At 43.9% G+C, this 17,257-nt stretch overlaps 1 protein-coding gene across 1 annotated transcript in view; it reads left to right on the top strand.

Annotated features, from left to right (window-relative positions):
• Positions 1-872: 872 nt before the first annotated feature.
• NOC2L (nucleolar complex associated 2 homolog (S. cerevisiae)) overlaps positions 873-17,257 on the top strand; it is a gene marked incomplete at its 5' end in the record, with an annotated part of 50,547 nt that continues 34,162 nt past the window's right edge. Inside the window, 10 exons of the mRNA XM_009710301.1 lie at positions 873-1,041; positions 1,578-1,685; positions 2,364-2,484; positions 3,732-3,822; positions 5,545-5,623; positions 7,573-7,683; positions 9,487-9,600; positions 10,276-10,464; positions 12,785-12,924; positions 17,140-17,251. Coding sequence (XP_009708603.1) covers positions 873-1,041; positions 1,578-1,685; positions 2,364-2,484; positions 3,732-3,822; positions 5,545-5,623; positions 7,573-7,683; positions 9,487-9,600; positions 10,276-10,464; positions 12,785-12,924; positions 17,140-17,251 — 1,234 coding nt within the window. The remainder of the gene's footprint in view (positions 1,042-1,577; positions 1,686-2,363; positions 2,485-3,731; positions 3,823-5,544; positions 5,624-7,572; positions 7,684-9,486; positions 9,601-10,275; positions 10,465-12,784; positions 12,925-17,139; positions 17,252-17,257) is intronic.

Below are 17,257 nucleotides of genomic sequence, written 5' to 3'. Positions count from 1 at the left end.
GGGCGGTCCCTCCGGGCGGCCTGCCGTTAGTGCTCCCCGGTCGCCTCTTGCCAGCTTTGGGCGAGGCTTGGCACGTCTAAGCATGCGTTCACTGGTTGCTTGGGTTTTTTACTTTTGTCTGCTTTTATAAGCAATCACAGGGCTTCGTTGCAGCATCTGTCATGGAATGAGCTCATTCTGGGAGAAGCTGGGTCAGAGGTGTCTAAAAGGGCAGCGTTTAAACCGTAGTGTGGTTATGGGGTACAGAACAGTCAGGTTTTCTGTTGGACCTATGTCAATTCAGTAACTGCAGTGAAGAAAAGCTTGTGTATGCTTTTAATGTTTTACAGGGTATATTGGAGTCAGGGAAAGCTTACTTTGTTTTTTCTCAGTTTGTGTGTATTTGCTGTTACTGAAAGACATTGGAGTATCTGCAAGATAGAAAATGATGAAGTAGTTCTTGGGTATTGCTAATCATTATTAGAAGCCAAAACAATTCTTTAGTATCAGATAAGACTTTACCAAGCTTTCATTGTCAGACTCCTCTGGCAGTACAGCTTTTAGTATTCTTTATAAAAGCTTGTGAGAGTAATTCTGAGAAATCGAGATTTATTCTTTTTTTTTTTTTCGTGTTGCAAGGTGTTTTCATGACCTCTGGTCAGATTCACAGTACAACCTCATAGCTTGCTTTCAAGGTTTTTTAGTGTGCTGAATGAAAATAACCTTTTGCAGGTCCTTTAGAGCAGGTGTTAAATGGGATACAGAATTGATAAATCCATCACCATTCAAATTAGCCCCAGGTGTGCTTTAGTGCTCAGAAGTTGCTTGTTTTTCTTACAGTGTCAGCAGAAGTTTGAGCAGTGAATAAATGCATGTTAATTCTTGTCTACCAGGAAGAAGGGAAAAGCATCTGAACATAAAGATCAGCTCTCCCGGCTGAAGGACAAAGATCCTGAATTTTATAAGTTTCTGGAGGAAAACGATCGGACACTGCTGAATTTTGATGCTTCAGACAGTTCTGATGAGGAGGAGGGGTTGCATATACCACCTGATACACTGGAGGTACTGGGCCCTATTTAGGAGTGCTAAAATCAATTATTTCAATTACATGTTAAGTATTTGAGTTTCGGTGCAAGGCCTAAGTATATTTGGGCTTATAGTGGCACAGATGGCTGGGGAGGAGCTTCCCCAAAGATCATCTGCAGGTGTACAGGCTTGTAATCTAGAAGTCAGCTGTGGATTTGAACTGAGCATGAGTTTGTTAAACACTGTGAAAGCAGAGCCTTAGTGTGTGTTTTCTCTGTAGCTTTGGTTTTGTGTCACCTTTCCCAATGAGAGTTTGTTTTGCCTTAAGTGATATGCTTTCTCCCTGATGTTTTACATTGCACATTGTATTTATGTAGCAAAGGTGCAGAGTTTAAGTAGTTGTTTTTTTAGAATTTGTAATACCTCTAGTTTCATTACTGCTTTACATAAAGTGCTGATAGCAGCATTAATAAAATTCGCTGCTGCCTGCCTTTTCAGTAGCTACTCAGCAAAAGAGGTAGGGCTAGAAAAGCATATAAGCCTTTTCTCAGTCTTGATACTGACTTCTCTAGGAAGCAAGTGATGAAGATGAAGAAGAACATGAAACAGTCAAACGGAAGAGAGTTTCTTTCATCCCTGTGAGCTTGAAAATGGTTGAAGAGTGGAAAAAAGGTGCAGAGGTGAGCATGGAGTTGGAATACAAGGCACTTGGGCATTCTCCTTTAAACATTCTTCTATGTGTGTTGTTGCCTCTAAAAGAATAACTTTCAATTTGTTCATCTTTCACTAAAATCTACAGAGAAGATTTATGTCCTATGTACAAGGTCATATTCCTAGAGCTCTTGTTACTTCATCATGACTTGTCTTTGCAATTTTTCTTGTGGCTGCAAGATTAGGGTACCTGCAGCCCATCTGAGGGAGAAGCTAGAAAAACTTGTGGGACTTGGAGGAGGTCAGAATGGTTAACTTTTTGATTTTATTTTTTTTTCCACCCTCTTGCTAAGCATTGTGCCTTTGGCAGCTCCAAGAACCTTTTTAGTCACTCTTGAGTAGTGATGAAATGGCTTGCTGCTTCTCACTAAGAGGGGGAGGGAAAGGTCAAATTGGACAGTTGCTTGCAGCTGACTGTTTCTCAACCCCCAACCAATTAAAAGCCCTTAGAAGCCCATTTTGGAGCAAGTGAAGGCGACTAGCATTTGTTAACACTGTCTTGACATTTCTCCTGTGTGTTATAGGATGGGCTTTTTTGTGATCAAACTTACAATGAATTCCAATACTCCTGTCCCAGTAAAGTGCTTAGGAGTTTCAGAATATTGCTTGCTTTTTCTCCTCAGCAATCCTTTTTCTTCTTTCCCCAGAGAAATCTAACACCAAAACTTTTCCATGAAATCACTCAAGCCTTTAAAGCGTCTGTAGCAACCACCAAAGGAGATAATGGTGGGGTTGATGCAAGCAAGTTTCAAGTCACTGATACTGCAGGTGAGTTGGTCACTATACTACTTCTGTGAGAGAAAGGAAGTCATTTGGTAGGGAAGGTTTATTGGAAGAGAGTGGGGATAAGTACTGGTGGGAGTTAAGTGAAATGAAGCCTATGAAAGGGTAAGTTAAGTAGCTTATCTTCTAGTGGTGAGTCTGTGCAGTGGTATCTCTTCTGGTGTCCCAGTGTGTAAGCATACCACTCTGTGGGCATGCCTGGAGCAGCTGGGCTTGCAGACTCCTGAGGAAAGTACCACACTTCCTTCACCAGACTTTTCAGAGTGAAGTTGAAGCTAGATACTGTTTATATGCTTGTAGTGCATGATTTTTTGGATAACTTTTGCTATGGCTTGTTGCTGTTCCCTCTTAGAACTAATCCTACAAAACTATTTTAAATCTTCTTACCAAATGATGTTCTATAACCACACAACAGTTCAGGGTTCAGTTGCACTATCAAGTTCACATTCCCCTAGCCAGGACCTCTCAAAATACTGCATGTAGATCTCCTTCTGTACAGGATTATCATGCATATTGAACAATTGAGATGCAACCTCTCTCTCCAGCCTAGCCCCCTTTTGTGTAAGCTCCAGGTTTTACAGACAGTCTTGTTTTAGACTTGTAACAGCACGGCTGAGAAGGAAACATCTTTGTTAGTATCTCGGAGGATGTGACTTTCAGCCCACTACTTTTACCACTAAATTTGCAGGCACTTTCTCGCTGTATTTTATCAGCTTGTTATTGTGTGCCATCTGGAACTGGCACTATGGGGTGGAACTTCTTAAACCCAGTTGGTTTCCTTAACTCTGTCTTGCCCAGCATAGGGCTTTTTATAGCTTTCATTGCTATTGGTAAAATCTCATTCTTTAATGCAAGACATTACATAGAATTCACTTGTCCATTTCTGTGACTTTTTTTATTTAAAAATGTCTTTAATTTTTACTATGTTTTGCAGGAGATTGATGGTAGTATAGACTCCTAGTCATGGGTCAGGCTGCTTTTGTACTTCATGCTGTTTACTCAGCAAAGAGGTGGCCCCTGTGCCAGAAAGCTGTGAATTGTAATCTTGCTGTTTAGATAAAAAGTTCTAGGGTAAGACAAACTGATGTTTTCTGGAAGCTTGAGGAAATGCAGTAGTTCTGCTATGGGAATTAATGGCTTCAATTCATTGGGGAGCTCTTTTCATATTAGCTGAGAAACCAGGAATATATGGAAAATCATTTACAAATGCTTTACTGACTTCTTTTAACCAGTGTTCAATGCCCTTGTGTCCTTCTGTATCCGGGACCTTTTCCGCTGCCTGCAGAAGCTGCTTCTTCTGAAAGCCCCAAAGAACAAACTAAAGTAAGTCTGAGGAGATTGGAGAACTGCAGGTGAGAGAAAGCTGGTTGGGGCTTTTCAGAGCTGCAGCCTGACTGTGAAGCTGAAAAAAAATGGCAGCTCTTCCCAAACACTAGCAAATTTGACGGATTTTATTCACAGTCATCTTAACCAGGTTCTTTCTTTCTTGCCCAATAGTGCGTCCTCTGTAATATTAGACTCCAGCTGTTTGCAGAGGACGTGTGGCTTCAACAGAAGGAGATCTGGAATTGCATATGCTTGCACTCAGGAGCACAGTTAAGGCGTTGCAAGTTGGTTTTCAGAGAAAGGGACTAAGCCTTCTGCCTAGACGCAGGCAGAGTATCACAAGTATGTGACTTTAGTTAATCCAGGGCTTTAGTAGCTATATTACGCCCTAGAGCCTGGTGGTCTGAGAGCTGGATCATCTGGGTTTGAGCTGCTTGCTGTTAGAGCATAGATGGAATGGAAACAAGCATGCCACTGCACAAAGAATGGTAGAATTCGTTTTTTTCCAGAATGGCAACATTGATCCAGTACCTCTGTACGCATTTGCTGATGCAATTTGATTTGACTAGAGAGAAGGAATGGCAATTCTGAAATCTCACCTGCTGCCAGGGAGCTAGGAATTCTCTGGCTATTGTGTGGGTTGGTGCTCAAAGAATTTCAGAGTCAGGCTGGGCCCATAATTGAATAGTATCAGCATGGCTTACCCAGGAGCAACTGAAAAAGGTGGTGGGAACTCAGTAAGTACCAGTCTGGACTCGTGCCAGATGAACCGGTACCATAGCTGGGGACTGTGAGCCCAGTTTTGTAAAACAAGCTGTGAAGTTCCCAGTATGCTTTGCAAGCTGGAGCAGCCTTATTTAGCGCCTATGCCTGTTTCCTACTAGACACTCATAGAAGCTTTTTACCTCAGTTCTCTCTGGAGTTTCAGCTGGACACAGTTTTATTACTTGCCTCATAGTCTGAGCTCTTCTGTTTTTCCCATTGTTGGGTAGGGTGAGAATTGAATGCCTTTCAAAAGTGCTTTCAGTTCCAGGGTAATTTTTGTGGCAGTTATTTTTTTAATTTCCCTGTCACAGATGGAGGGAAGGGTGAGTTAAGCTTTAGAGCCCTTGCTGACAGTGGTGACTAGTCTGAGAAGTAAATTCCAGTTCTTGGTGTAAATACCAGTCTCTTTCCTCCTCAGGCCTGACTTGTACAGACCATGTCTGAATTTTGGGATGGCTTGGGAGCACTACTTCATGAGTGCAGTGTCAAAAGTTTAGAAGAGACAGAGCAAATGTCTCGCAACTAATTTGATCCCCAAAATAGACTTTCTTGCTACAAGCCAACCTGCTCTGTTTTCTGGCAGTGGCCGCAGAATGCTGGACTGGAAGATAACATCAGCGTGAGGGATTCGGGTCTCCACCAGACTTTCTGACTGTCACAACTCCCTGTATCACACTTCCAGAGATCTGGGTGCTGTGCTGGGAAGCTCTTTGAATTGAATTTTCTAATGCAGTGCTTCAGGCAGTTTTTACAGAGTAGAAGTGCTTCTTTTCACCCGTGACAAAGTTGTTACTTCTCTTCTTGCTTTGCAAGCAGTTGTGTTTACTCGCTGGTAATATTGAGGAAGTGAAGTCACTGTTTTTTGTGCTACTGAAATCTAATTTATTTGGTGGGGTGTTGTTGTTTGTTTTTTTTTTTTTTTGAAAGCTAAATCCAACTCTTGCTCATTTCCAGAATGGTGCTCCCTTCCACCAGCCCACTTTGGAGCAAGCTGCGACTGGACATAAAAGCGTACCTCAGCTGTACCATACAAGTAAGAAATTTCAGCATGTTTGTGTTACTGGGGTCAGTCTGTGCATCACTGGGCTTTTGTTAAGGATATTTTGGAATGAGGCAGATGGGCTTTTGCATCTGTAAACAACACTGCTAAAAGGAGAGCCAAACAATCAGGAAAATTGACAAAGCAGGTAACAGTGTAGCCTCAGGTGCTTTTCCCTTTGAAAAGACAGTAACTCCAGTGTGAGGGTGACTTTCTGACCGTCGCAATACTGGGAACCTTGGGTATTGGTTTCTATGCTGCGTTTTGTAGTGGATAAGACTTACTGGCTGAGACTGCAGTGGACGGAAGAAATCTCACTGAGTCTAGGAGCCTTGGGCATCTGAGATTTGTGTGTCCGTCTAGTTCCCAGTCTTGTTTTGGAAGTATTTGGTCTAACTAACAATTTGGAGGTCCATAAGATGGTTGGATCAAAATAGGTAACCTGAAAAGAAGGGCTGGGTTAACATTCTGGCAGTTCTTTGTCTTAATTTGTCTGACAAATTAGTATTTAGTGGGCTTTAAAGTAGTTTGCAGTGCTGTGCTCCTGCATTCTGCATTTTTAATTCGATTTTTGGCACTATGATCTTACCACTTTTTACAGTGAATACTAAGAAGATGTTATGTTGGTAACTTCACATATGACATCTCCAAATACGATTATGCGCCATCCCGCTAGGATGTCCCATCCATCCAAAGTTGCTGATGCATGGTGTTTCAGAGACAATTCATGGGTTATTTCTGAAGGCAATTCCTGCCCCCAGTTAATTTTTTTGAGATTGCCTCATCATGCATCCCCAAATTTTGAATATTAAAACAACAACATTGAAATACTCATTCTTCAGAAGCTGAGGGAAGGGGATATAAGGGAAGAAAAAGAAAGTGCTGATGTCTCTTGGCTGTAAGCTGGCAGAATGACTTAGCAGAAAGAGCTTTTTCATCAGCATAGCTTTTTTTCCTCAAGTCGTGGTGCCTCTCGCCAGCAGCAGATTACAGTAGAAAAGGAGAAGCTGGCAATGGAGTCCCATTGAAGTAATCCCCAGTCCTGTTTTTGCTTCTGAGTGCCCTCGGTCCAAGGCTTCACTACAGTGTTTCTCTGGCATAGTGGTTTCCTTTTGGTGTGTGTGAAGGACTTTGCAAAGGAGACTTGCTCAGTTCAGAATCTTTGCAGTGCAAGGAGGAGATTGAGGCGGAAAGTAGAAAAAATGCCTCTGCTTGCAGCAACTGGGATTGCAGGCAAGAGGAGGCACTGCATACGACAGAACCTCTCTCAAATTGATGTGACTTGGAGCTTACTGTTGTCTTCAAATTAGAAACTGCAAACACCTCTGGATTTGGCTTCAGATGAACTGAGCTGAACAACCTGGAAATACAAAGATACTGTTTCATGATAGTTTGTCTCACCTTTTTCTTGAGCTAGAGTTAACCTCTTGATACCCAACAGTATTCCAGCTTTCCATTAAAGAAATACTAGTGAAATCCAGCAAGTTATCTGGTAGCTCAGATGGTCTGTTTCCAAGCTTTGTGTAGACTGAGGGTGTCTTCATTGTACTTAGACCATTTGTAGTGAGATGACAAGAGACATTGGTGTCATGCTGTCTGTAAAATGTCTTAAACTGTATATAGACTCAGCTTTTGCAGTATACATAAATGAGGTTTTATGTGGTGAGCTCAGGTGCCATTAGCCATCCAAGTCCGGTAGCCTGAGCTCACATTTGCCAAGATGATTTATTTTCAGGGGAGTTATTTAACCACCATGTGTCAACACCTTTCCTGGTACAGCTTTTGCAGTTTAGTTTGAGCTTCTTTCTAGGGAAGACTGGTCTTCCAGTCCTCTGGTAACAGAGAAATACTTGGAAATAGCAAAATACAGATGCTGAGTAGTAAAGGAAGAGGTGATGAGGACTACACAGTAAATGGGATTGTGTTTTCTTTTCCCTCCATAGCTCCTGTCTTGTTTAACAGAAGCCTCAGTTGCTGCAGCAGTCCTTCAGCATGTCATTTCCATAGTGCCTTATTTTTTGTCCTTTCCAAAGCAGTGCCGTGCACTTCTCAAGGTAAGGTGATGTGCTGTGATATATCATTTGGATCTGAGGTACTTTCTTTACCCCTTCAGATGAGCCTGTATTTAGGCTGGATCCCATGACAGTTCAGTCACTTGTGCTCCTCTTCCCTCGTTTTGCTTTTGGTCTTGGAAAGGACTCCTGCTTCTCTTGCAGGCTTTCTAGGTGCCATGAAGCATGCTCACGCTGAGGTGAGTGTGCATGTGGCTCTGTGTGTAGCCTGCTAATCCCTATGCAAAGTGACACGGAGGTGTTCTGGGGAAGCTGTCTGCTTCCTCATTGCAGATGGAGTAATTGCTGCCTGTGTGCTGAGTCTGTGTGTACATCTGTGATAGTATTTCACTCTCAAGAGCTGGGGGTGGAATATTTTTGCAGAAACTTAGTCACAACTGCTGAGCACTTAAGAACAACAAAGGAGGCGTGGAAGAGGGCAACAGGGTGACATTTAAATGAAAAACTGCAACACAACATTTAAATGAGGCTGAGAACCCTTTGATGATAAAGATGACTGGTATACAGCGATGGGAGGCTGGTACACCTCATATCTGAAGGTGTAGCAGTCTGCTCACTGCTACAGTGGGGATTTTTGAATAGGCTTTTTCAGCCCTGCAGCTGGAATCTTTCTGATTTCCTGTAGAGTTCATTTGTGCAGCTAAGGTAATTGGGTTTTGGAGGCATCAGCCATGATTATGGTCCTACTGTACCAGCTGCTTCCTGACAGGGCCAGCCATGTCCAAGTGAATCTATATGCTGAACAGGCGAATGCAGGCATGCCTGGGAAGAAAGAAATCGCTCCCTTTGCTTCTCAAGAATTTGAGGGGATAAACCAATACATGTTTGCTTTATGCAATGCGGAGATGTGTAAAACTTGGATTAATGAGTTTACATGTCAATGGTGGACTGTCTGTTAGCCCAGACCTCTACACGGACTAACCTACCCCTCTCCAGCTGGTGTAGGTGTTTTTGTGATGCACTGGGTGCTCATCATCGTGTCTATACCAGAGTGACTAAGGATGTCACAGCAAAAGTGCTGCCTTACGCAGGTCTTGTCTCTGGCTCCAAACCCTGCTGCTGCTCTGCTGTTTGAATTAATACAGTGAATGTCCAGGGAACTGGAATTAAGTCAGAACTACCACAAGATGTATCTCTGTAACTGCAACCTATTTGCCCAGAGGGAAAGAACATTGATAAATTTGGAAATCAAACCCTAGTGTCTCCTCTCCAGAGACATATGCATCTTTAATAGCATTCTTCTAGAAACTGGAATTTGGTGTTCATGGTGAGAACTGGAGTATAATTGCAGTGTAGTTGTATTCTGCAGAATTCAGTGTAAGACATAAAAATTACTCTTTTTGTTGGGCTGGAAGATATATCAGCCAAATGTGTAATCTAGTGTGGTGTTGCTGTCTAGGGGTTGATGAGGAAGCTTTGCAAAGCCTAGGAGATTGAGTTGCATGCACAGGCTGGTGCCTATGCTCAGAAGCTCAAATGTATATTTAGGCACATGAATAAAAGTGCATGTATTTTTCAGAGGTGCTAGTTTTGGACAGTTTCCTTTATTAATCATGGAAACATCAACCTTGCCTTTTGTGTGATCTCACAGCTGAAGTATGAGGGCAGAACGGCTGCCAGTGCTGTTGTGACTGATTCTGTGACGATACAGCTTCCCATCTTTGTGTCATCTTCCTCCTCACTTGCCTTTTTTTGGTGTGAAGGAAGAAAGCTCAGGCCTGTTGGTAACCACGAAGGGGCTCTTTATCCCTTCACTTACCTGTATCTTTTTATTTTCCATTCCAGCAAGCGATTAATTTGTGGAGCACAGGTGAGGAAACAGTGAGAGTACTGGCCTTCCTTGTGCTGAACAAGATCTGCCGCTACAAGAAAGAGGCGTACCTAACTCCCTTGCTCAAGGTAAGGCTGGTACTTGCTGTACTCTGCAGCTTTTCTTTCTCACGCTGTATGTGAAGACCTTAGACTATGAGCTGCAGCCTATTAGGTAGGGCAGGTGCTGAAGATGATGCTGACTACCTCTGGAAAATTAAACAGGGGAGAAATTCAATGTTAGGTCAGAGTGATATCCTGCTTCCTACTACTGCCCTTCCTGCTGGAGGCACACAGGGTCTTAGCATGGAAGACCTCTGGTACTCATCTGTCTACAGGATGAATACTCCTCTTTGAATTTCCTAAGGGCTTTCCTCAAGTGCTGACACGCTACTCGGCGCTACTGAGCTGCTCTGATCTTTCACCTTATAGCTGAGGAGGGAACATAGTTTGCTTATGTACCACTCTTACAGAAAGAGAACTGTGACCGACCATGAGCATGTATGGCTCAAAGCCATCCCACAGTTCTCTCTCCTTGCAAATCAGCAATGGTAGGGACATATCCAAGCTCTGTGCTAAACAGACTCTTTCCTGTCTCCACTGAAGAATGAGCAGGCTGGATTATTATTTTTGCATGTTCCTTTGAAGTGACTTGACTTATAAAAGGAATGCTTCACCTCTGGTTTGGACATACGTGGGTGGGGAAGGTTAGTGAAAGAATGTTTTTGTTCTGTGTGGTTGCACCTTGTTCTCTTTCCTGGACAGCAAATGTACATCGCATTTGTGAAGAATTCCAGATTCACCTCTCCCAATGTCCTGCCCATGATCAACTTCATGCAGCGCACACTGACAGAGATGTATGCCCTGGACACACAGATCTCTTACCAGCATGCCTTTATCTACATTCGTCAGCTTGCCATTCACTTGCGCAGTGCAATGACAATAAAGAAGAAGGTAGGTACCCTTAAGTGTGGAAGGACTGTACTGTCCTATGGGGAATGTGTGGAGAGGGGAAAATTGCAGTAGCCACTTCAGACTTTTGGTAGTGTCTCCAAAGTGTCAGTACTTGTGTCTGACCTGTTTCATAACGTGCCAAGGAATTTTTCACTAGGGGCTGGGAGCTTCAGAGATCACCTTGTAGTTGCCTATGTTAGTTTAGAATTTCAGTGAGGAAGGAGAGAAAAGACAGCTACAGGGTGGGAGTCACTTTTCTCCGCCCAGCTTGCAAGAGTTTGTGATGCACTTTCCATCTTCTGCCTTGGGCACCTTTTTTCCACTCTGTGAAGCTGCTGTTTGCAACCTCTGTTGCAAAACCTCAAGGTAAAGAACATTAGGAATCACGCCGATGTGTGCATCTTTCCGGTGAAGTCCATACTATTTAAAGGACTTAATTGAACAAAGCAGCTCAGACCTTTTGGGAGCAACCCTGGTTTCAGCCACCTCCAGTCTGACCTCAGAAATCCAAGTCAGATTGCAAATCCTGGCTTTGTTCATGTTTTGCTAAACAGACCCCTATAGATTAATTGTTCAGCTGCTCCCAAACTTTGCAGGATTGGTGACTAGTTAAATCTCCTGGCTGTTCAGACATAGGAGGATAAATGAGCAGAGATAAATGAAGTCTGGGCCGCATATGCCCTAATTGGATTGCACTGGCTTCTTAGACCCTCAGTGCTGGCCCAGACAAGAACTAAATCCACTTGATTTCAAAGCTGGGGAGTGTTGTAGGAACCTTAAATGACAAGAGCACAACCAGAATGTACAAATCCAAGCAATAAGCCAATTTACATTGAGCAATGGGTGGTTCTGGAAGGTGATTACAGAAGCAGATTGTTTATCTGTTCTGTTGCAAGAGAAGCTGAGAACAGAGCTTCTTGGTGACCTGGTGAGAGCTGGGAGAACTCTATCATTTCCAGCTGTGGCTTAAGTCCCTACTGCAAGGTTTGGTCCAGTGGCTGCAATTGAGGGCTGCTGTCCCTGTTCCAGGACTTACAAATCTTGCTTCATCCATGCAAAAGAGGAGGTGACATCAACCTTGAAAGTCTGTCTAAACAAACACAAGTTGGAGCTGAGGCACCTTGTTAAGTGCAGTCTCTTAAGTTCTTGGTGCAGTTCTGGGGAATGCATGGGCCTGCAGAACTCTTTTGGAAAGAGTCCTTAAGGGACTCCTGCACTCTTCTGGGCTTTTATTTAATCTGGCACTATGAGCTGCTTAAGCACATGGCAGGGAGAGTGAGAGCTTGCCCAAACATTTGTGAAAACCATGTCTCTTGGATTGGTGCAAGACCTGACTGACACCTGCGCATACTACTGAGCCAGCCTGATATGCCAGCTCAGTGTGTCATTGCATGTTGGGCACACTGCTGGCCTGTTGCATTGTTTTTGCTGGTAACTGTAAAGACAGGCTGAGAAACAGAGCTGGAAGTTTGTTCTCAGCTCTGCTGCCTGTCATTTTTATTCTGCAGTTGAAAAAAATTAAACTGTCCTGGGTAGTGTCTTTTTGAAAAGCAGGGAGGGGTGCTGGGTTGATCATTTGGTCCTTGCTTGGACAGTGAATGTTCATAGGAACATCTTTAAAATGAGCACTGATACTACCTTTGAGAGTTAATGGGGTGATGGTTGAGGGAGTTTTGATTAATACAGCTGAGGGAAGGGAAGCCACAAATGAGAAGGACAAGCTGCTACTTAACAACCAAAGGAGTTTGAGTGCAGAGAAGGGAAATCCAGATTAATTCAGATGAATTTCTTGCTAGCTTGAATCTGTAGTGCTGCTTTACACACCCTTTTTCCCCCCTTTCTGGTCTGCAGAGGCCAGAAGGCAATTCACAAGGGTGTTGGAGAGGGGCACTACTTTCCAGCCTTCCTACCTGTGGGAGGCCAGGGACTGTCCCAGGGACTGTGGGTAAATGGAACAGTTAAAGGTTTCCTAACGCTTGGCCACATCCCACCATCTACTGTGAGCTGGGTCATTAGATAATCCTTCTCAAATGAGCCATACTTGTGAAGAAAAGCAGTCTGTGTGTTGCTCATTATTTCCTTCAAGGCTCTAACTAGTACCAAATCATAACGTTGCCAATGCATCATCTGAAATGCTGGGTAGCAAGTCAACCACTAGCATCAAAGCGACAGCTAGTATGTTAGTTATTCCTCTCTAAACAGTGCACAATGTCCTCTTAGAGAATGCTGGATAAAATGGGTCCTGTAGAGAAACCAGAGTGAGCTCCTCTCAAATGCCACGTTTTCAAGTTTGTGCCTCTGTTTTTTCCCTTTTCTGCAGGAGAACTTCCAGTCTGTTTATAACTGGCAGTATATCCACTGCCTGTATTTCTGGTGTCGGGTTCTCAGCACAATCTATCCCAGTGAGGTCATGGAGCCGTTGATCTATCCTTTGACGCAGGTCATCATTGGCTGTATAAAGTAAGTAGGATTTTTTTCTTCTTTTGGCTATACTTCTTTCTCTTGCTTGATGTGGCAGAGCAGTTACTAAGGGATGTTACTGTTTTATGTGATTTGGATTTAACCTTGTGTTGTAAGGAGTTGTCTGAGAGCTGCTTTTGATTGAGGTATTCCAGCCAAAGATGTGTTGTGAGCACCTGTATATTTAGGTGGTGAGAAAGTTCTGGTCTAGTTTTTTTTTTCCTGGGCTAAGTTGTCTGTATAAGAGAAGTTGCAGTCTGAATAGCCTGAACAGATTACCGTCCCAGTTGTACAAAGTGGCAAGGAAAAATGTACTGACTTGATTCGGGACCTAACAGTACCAAAGTATAGGATCAAGTTGTCATCTCTAGCTCTGTAAATACAGTTAGAAGATGCAATTTTTTTGTGCATATTTGCTAGAATTTGAAGAACTAGGACACATTTGTTGGTTTTAGTATGTCTCTGCTGAGAATTTCTTTCTCTTTTCCCATCAGTTTATATGTTTATATATGAAATTTTTGTGCTTTGAAATGGCTGTTAATGATGAGCATTGAGGGAATTTCTGAATATCTGGTGATCTCTGAAATCCTGTTAGCTCTTAACCAGATTCTTAGCTTTAAAACACCACCCGCCTGGTCCTGAAAAACTCCCAAGTGGTGATGAAGATAAGCAGATTTAAACAATCATTAGTGTACGCATGCATCCCTCTTCCCATCCCCATGTGCACAAGCTGCTTCCCACTGCTGTTGTAGTTTTAGTTGTTCTGCGGACGAATCTGGGCAGTTTTCTAGCTGCCCAGGCAGATAAATCGGCTATCTGGGGCCAAGGAAAGGTGAGTCAAGAGAGTCTCAGCAAGAGCAGCAGATCGAATTTGTTAGTGTCTGTGACGGACAGGGCTGCTTGGCATGAAGTACAGTTACTGTCTGACAAGGCTTTAAAGATTTGGGAACCTGACAGATGGGATCTAGGGTTGGGAAAATAGGAACAGATCCTGCCCTGGCTTCCTTACTGAGTCAAGGCAGTGTCCAGGATATAGAAAGGGGGTAGGTAGGTATGGATATGATGTGGCTCCGTGGGCTTCAGCCTCTCCCCAGGATCCCTAGTGTCTCCTTCCTGAGTATAGGCAGCCTCTTCTCGATGTCGGTGGCTGTGCTGTCCAAACTGAGACTAGGGAGAGGTCGATCTGGGTGCCGCGTCCCCTGGTGTAGATAACGTCCGTAGCAAATGAGTGTTATGGAAGAACTGGGGTGGTTTCTGTTTGAGGTGAGAGGATAAAATAATCTAACCTGCAGGTCAAGAGTTTGTGGTTTGTTTTTTTTGCTTCATGTACCACTTTATACATTTCTGGGAGGCCGGTTTAGGGATACACATCTGCTTGGGGGCTGCTTAGTATCTGACCACTGCCAGCAGACTTTCTTGTGGAGATGGTGAGAACAAGCTGGACCCCTCTCTTTGTTTCTCTGGGCTGCTCGGCTTTGAGAGGTGTGTGTATGTGATCAGTTGATGGGGCAGGATGCTGTGTAACATCAGGAATACCTTCTTTCACTTCTGCTCCTGATGTGGTGATGTGGTGCTGGGAGGGGACTCCCCTTCCCCACTGCCTTTTGTACCGGGAGATGGCGCCTGGCTCCTGCACAAGGGCAGTGAGAAGGGTGTCTGTCCGTCCGTCCGTGGGACCTGATCGGCTCCTCACACCACCCTGACCTCTTAACCTGAGGGGAATGGGGAGAAACCACCATCCATCACAGGCTTTTTGCTCTAGGCAGGGACCAGGGCAGAATTTGAAAAGTGATTAAACAAGATAACTAGAAGAGGGTTGCTTGCTAAAATCAAAATGAGCTCCCTCACTTTCTTGCTCCTTCTTCTTGCGTTCCAGCATATAAAATGCATCGAAACTATTTTTAATAATACATATTTCAGAAATGGACCCCATGTGTGTCTGGAAGCTACCTGTGCTCAAGATGTGGTCCGGGGAAGTTGGACTACTGAATGGAGAAGTGCTGGAATTGATGGTTTCTGATTTTTGTGATGCTGGGAAGACCCTCATTACGGAGTTTGTTCATGGAATTGCCATGTACTAATGAGCAATGCTGTTCTCACAAACAGCTGAAAGGTTGCAGTTAGTTTGACCAGTGGGGCAGTGTTGTAGATATTGCAGAGATAGCAGAATGTAAAGGAGATTTCTTCCTTCCTTTCTCTGCTTTGTGCTTTTTTTTTTTCCTCCCTCCATAGTCCAAGTTCCTCCTTTTGATCTATGTGCTTGCATTTGTACAAGTTGATGGTTGGTTTGGTTTTTTGCAGTGGAGTTGTTGCAGAAGCTCCTGTTCTGGTTTCCCTTTTTCCCCATATCCCATAAAGTGTTTTTCTGACCATGTCTGCTTGCATTTCTACCTTGCTCCCAGCCTAAGCTATAAAAATGAAGTTCTTCCCTGGCTTATAGTTAAGTTAAGTGCCTGTTAAGTTTTGGGTTCCAGCTCCTTAGCATGTACAGGGGAGAAAGCAGGTACAGCCTCCTCCATGGAGAAGCAAGCACAGCCTTGGTGTCCCTGAGGAACTTCTCTTGGTGACCTGTCCTGGTGGGGTGGAGGCTGGCATTGAAAGAAGCTGTCTCTGTCCTCTGTAGCCAGAGGAAGATTGCGGTCACCCAGGAGTATAACAGAAGGAGCTGTAGCGAGTGAAAAATAAGCCTTGAGAAGCCTTTAGGCTGTTCTCTACACCACAGCCCATGCCCAGGCTGCATAGGAGTACAGCAGGCATTCCAAGAGACAGTGATGGTAAGACATTAGAGAGCACTGAGATGAAATGTGAGTCAGTTTGAACCCCTCACTGCTCCCTGGAGTGATTAGACAGTTGAACCTTCCTCAGCAGAGCTGGGACCCAGCTGTGTTTTGTATTCCCTGCGCATCCAGCCGTCGGGAAGTTGAGCAGATTTTTGCATCGCCACGCACTCTAAAATTAATGGTCTTGGTTTACAGTAAATCTATACACTTAACAGGTTTATTCCTTGATCAATTAATTCCTGAGAATGGCTTTCGTCATCTCCAGTGGTGCCAGATCAGGGGTGTAAAGTAGATTTATTTCTATAATGGATCCAATGATAATTATTTCACTATTGCAGGGGGGGAGATGCAGGTGATTTATGGTGCCTGGTCAAGCATTTTTTTTTGCTCTCCTGGATTGCTCAGCAAGCTCTTTGGGGAGGGGAGGGGTTCATTTATCAGACTTGAGCCTATTGTCTGGGGAATGTGTTTTTAAAAAAAAAAAAACACCGCCACCTTGTTAATGCTGGAGGCATCCATGTCTTTAAGTACAGGTCATTCAGTGTGAGAGGTTTCTAGAGTGGTACAGTAATTAGATCTGGTGTCTTTTAGGGAAAGCTCTGCATCTTCCCATCTGCTGCGGGAGCTGACCCTTCTCAGTCCCGACCTTACAAAGGGAGTTGGCTCTACTTTCTTAATACCTGAGTGTGTAGCGGTTTGAAGTGCGGGTCAAAAAGTCTGACCTCTTCCCCTCCATGCTGATTATTGGCTTTCAAATGTACATGTTGCCTCTCTGAAGGATATAGCGATAGCTCAGGTGCTCTGCTGGATTGGAGAGGGCTGAACAGATTTGGCTGTGAGAGGTCACTGTCATTCCCACTCCGTCCTTTCTGATGTGGTGGTTGTTGCTGGTCCAGCTCCTGCCTCAGTAATGTTCCACCCTAAGAGGGTCACTGTTCAGATGACAGCATGAACTCTGTGGGTATACAGAGGGTATGGAGCCTGAAATGGGAAATGACTTCCTCCTTGTAGTCCCTCAGGTATGCTGGGGGAGCCCTTTTCTTGGTCAAACTTGCTGCTTTAGATGGGCATTTTACTGCTGGTTCCTGCCACTCTTCCTTGCATGCCTACCTGTGCTGGGAGCATGAGAGCCAAAAGTGTTGAACATGACTAAACAGCATCAGCTGAAAAACTCTTGTCTTGTAGCACTTTCTCCCAACAGAATCTGGAAACGTAGTGCTTTGGTTGCAGGAATTTGTGTGAGTGCTATAGCTTTAACATGTGTGAATTTTATTTCCAGCTGTGGGATAGCTTCAGCAACTCAAAGTTTGCTGTGCAATACTAAAGCTGTCTTTCTTTTGTAGAGTAGCAAAGGCTCTCAAGTGTCACTGAAAGCTGCAGGTGCAGTTCCTGTATAAACTTGGCCTAATACCCTTTCTTCTTTTTTCCGCTCTAGGCTGGTACCAACGGCTCGTTTCTACCCTCTGCGCATGCACTGCATTCGTGCACTTACACTGTTGTCTGAGAACACCAGGACCTTCATCCCAGTGTTGCCATTTATCTTGGAGGTTAGT

Source organism: Cariama cristata, unplaced genomic scaffold (genome assembly GCF_000690535.1).
Source record: "Cariama cristata isolate BGI_N322 unplaced genomic scaffold, ASM69053v1 scaffold12641, whole genome shotgun sequence".
In the NCBI taxonomy this organism is placed as follows: domain Eukaryota; kingdom Metazoa; phylum Chordata; class Aves; order Cariamiformes; family Cariamidae; genus Cariama; species Cariama cristata.
Note: the sequence above shows the minus strand (reverse complement) of the source record. Positions and strands in the feature narration are given on the sequence as shown.